We start from the raw sequence: 2,925 nt of genomic DNA on the forward strand, positions 1-2,925 counted from the left end.
GCGCCCCGCCCACAGGGGCGGGGCCGAGCTCGGGGGGCGGGGCTGTGGCCTCTCGGCTCCCTCACGCCGGGCCCCGCCCCCGCCCTGCTCCGACCAATCAGGCGAGGAGCTGAGATGTGGGGATCACGTGGCGTTCGGCGCGTCCTTCCGTCCGGCCGCGCGCGGGACCCTCGCGCGGGAGGTGAGCGGCGCGGGGTCGCGCGCGGCGGGCGCGGCCCTGATTGGCTGCGCGTTCCCGCCTCAGGGGAGGGGGCGGTGGGGCCGCCATGGCCGCTGGTGCCCGGCTGGGCTGGGGCCGCTCCTCGCCCGCCAGCGGCTGCGGCGTGTCTGCGGCACGTCCCGTTCCGCCTCTCACACGCCCCCCTCTGTTCTCTCCTGCAGCCGGGAAGGGCGAAGGCGCCGGTGCCGCCCGGCCATGCTGGTCAGCGAGAGGTTGAAGCGCCTTTTGAAGCTGGTGCCCGGGGAGCGGCGCTTTGGCTTTTACAGGTTCCTGCCGTTCTTTTTTGTGCTCGGCGGAGCCATGGAGTGGTTCATGATCAACGTCCGCATCGGCAAAGAGACCTTCTGTGAGTGCGGGGGCCCCACGGGCCGAGCAGCAGCGCGGGCTCGGCGGGGCCCGGCCCCGGCCCGGCCGGGAGCGCTCCGGCTGCTCCTGCTCGGGCAGGATGGGGCGCTTCAGGCCCTGCCTCCCCAGCAGAAACACTGAGCAGAAACAAGCAAAAATCCTGCCTTTAGAGTACTGAATAAAATTGAAAGAGGGTAGATTTAGATTAGGTATTAGGGAAAAAATTCTTTCCTCTCGGGATTGTGAGGCCCTGCCACAGATTGCCCAGAGAAGCTGTGGCTGTCCCACCCCTGGAAGTGTCCAAGGCCAGGTTGGATGGGGCTTGGAGAAAACTGGTCTAGCAGAAAGTGACCCTGTCCATGGCAGAGGGATGGAACGGGGTGATCTTTAAGGTCTCAACTCAAACTATTCTGCAATGATTGAAAAGGACTCAGGAGGTTTGCCAGCATGTAAGCCGAGGTGTGGCATTGTCTGAAACGTGACTTCTACAATTTAAAAAATAAGTATGAAAACAGCTCTAAAACAGCCCAAGAGAACCTAGCTAATGGCATTTAGTTTCTGTAAGTCAAAGCCTTTATTTCTGATGTGACATTCCTCCCCTTAATAAACCCTGCTATAACTTTTTGTGTACTTCACTGAAGGGATCAGCTCAGCTGTATGCGGTATTAGGGAGCAGGGAGGCAGGAAGAATGACTGGGAAGACCATGGAGGTGGGAATATTCCTGCATTTTGTTGATATAAAAGAAGACTAAAATACTGAAGTCAGGCTAGAAGCCCTCAGGCATTGACTTCATGCCTATAATATTATTTCCCTTCAGCTACTTAGGGCATTTGTAATTTTAATTACCCTCATGGGAAAGTAGACAAGAAACAACTGTTTCACATTGGAAACTTAGGTTTTCCTAGAAAAATATTTCATTTGGACTGATGGGAAGAACTTTAGCCTATATGGGAGAGAACCCAAGCTATTTTAAGTGGTAATAAGGATTTCTGTTGGCTTGAATTTTCATTTGCCTGTCAGCATCTGCAAGAGAAGTTTGGATTGAAAAGTTGAAAAAGCGATGACAGGATTCATGTATTTAACACCACCTTGCACTGAGGAAACTCTAACATAAAACATCTTTTTCTGCAGATGATGTTTACCGTAGGAAACAATCTGAAAGACTGTATGAGGCAAGGATGGAGAAAGGGGAAATTTAGCTGAAACTCTTCAAGGGGGAGCTCCTGAGTGCTTCATAGTTCAAGTGCCAAAGCCACAGCACTGCCACGTTGAAGGTGGGGGAAGATGTTGGCTCTGCAATATGAACTGTGATCCACACGTGTGTGTAATACACTCAGATGGTTCTTCCATATCTGTAATATTTATATTTAAATGAAGTGAAAATTTCATTGTATTTGGGCCTCTGCCACTAATTTAATGTTTGCTGAGTGCTTTTAAATAAAGTAAACTGAGTAAACAGTCTGGCTGTTGCTTTTGTTTGCTCGGTGAAACACCCCCCTTGTGACAAGACCAGTGGAAAAGAAACATTACAGGGTGCATCCATCTCAGCATAATGGAAATAGTAATTTTGAGTTAGTTTCTTTTGTACTTACATGAACTGCTCTGGCAGCTGACTTGTTTTCTTTGCAGTGTGGCACAATTTTAACTGGATAAAAAGAGCACAGATTTGCTGCTCGGTGTTTGCTCAGCCCACAGTGTCTGGAGAGTGACCCGTGTGTTTGGGCCGTGCTGCGCAGAGCAATGTGCAGTGTCAGTCCTGGCACCCCTGCTGTCCCCAAGGCAGGAGAACAGGGCTGGCTGCTGTGTCCCAGCAGGGTTTGCTCCCTGCACAGGGAAGCTGGGAGCGTGGTGGGGTCGGTGACTGGTGCAGTGTAATCTTCCAGGATCCTGCTTTGATACAATTGTTTAATTTCTGAGGGCAGGGCTGCAGGCTGAAGGTGCAACAAAGAAGCCAATGCTTAAGATCAGCCTAAAATCAACCCTGAGGGAGTTCATGCCCTTACAGGGGTTCCTGTGGGGCCTCCTGTCAGCCTTTTTAAGTCTTCATCAACTCAGAGAGAGGAGCAGCTCTGTAGAGGTCAAGGTGCAGGTTCTCTACTTGAAAACAAAGGGGAACCTTCCTGTTGTGCCTTCCAAGGACTTGATCTGGAGTGCTATGTGTGTTTTCAAGGGATAAAAACAGATAGAATTAAAGATGTGACTATGTCACTGCATATTTTGACTGAGCAGCTAGTGAATAACTTGAGGAAAGCCTCTATTTATTCCTCTAGAATAAGAACCTTTGAGTTTAGTTCCAAGGGAGAGCCCAAAACTCATAACAAGCTGATTTTTCAGTCACAGACCATCATGTTGAAGTCAA

General features: G+C 50.8%; 1 protein-coding gene across 1 annotated transcript; it reads left to right on the top strand.

The window, feature by feature from the left end:
* Positions 1-122: 122 nt before the first annotated feature.
* LOC103816980 (small integral membrane protein 4) lies at positions 123-2,027 on the top strand. Its single transcript, XM_030228010.2, has 3 exons — positions 123-181; positions 382-566; positions 1,698-2,027. The coding sequence occupies exons 2-3, from the start codon at positions 416-418 to the stop codon at positions 1,763-1,765; spliced, it is 219 nt and encodes a 72-aa protein (XP_030083870.1). The 5' UTR covers positions 123-181; positions 382-415; the 3' UTR covers positions 1,766-2,027.
* The last annotated feature ends 898 nt before the right edge of the window (positions 2,028-2,925 follow it).

The sequence above is a fragment of the Serinus canaria genome, chromosome 12 (genome assembly GCF_022539315.1).
Source record: "Serinus canaria isolate serCan28SL12 chromosome 12, serCan2020, whole genome shotgun sequence".
In the NCBI taxonomy this organism is placed as follows: Eukaryota; Metazoa; Chordata; class Aves; order Passeriformes; family Fringillidae; genus Serinus; species Serinus canaria.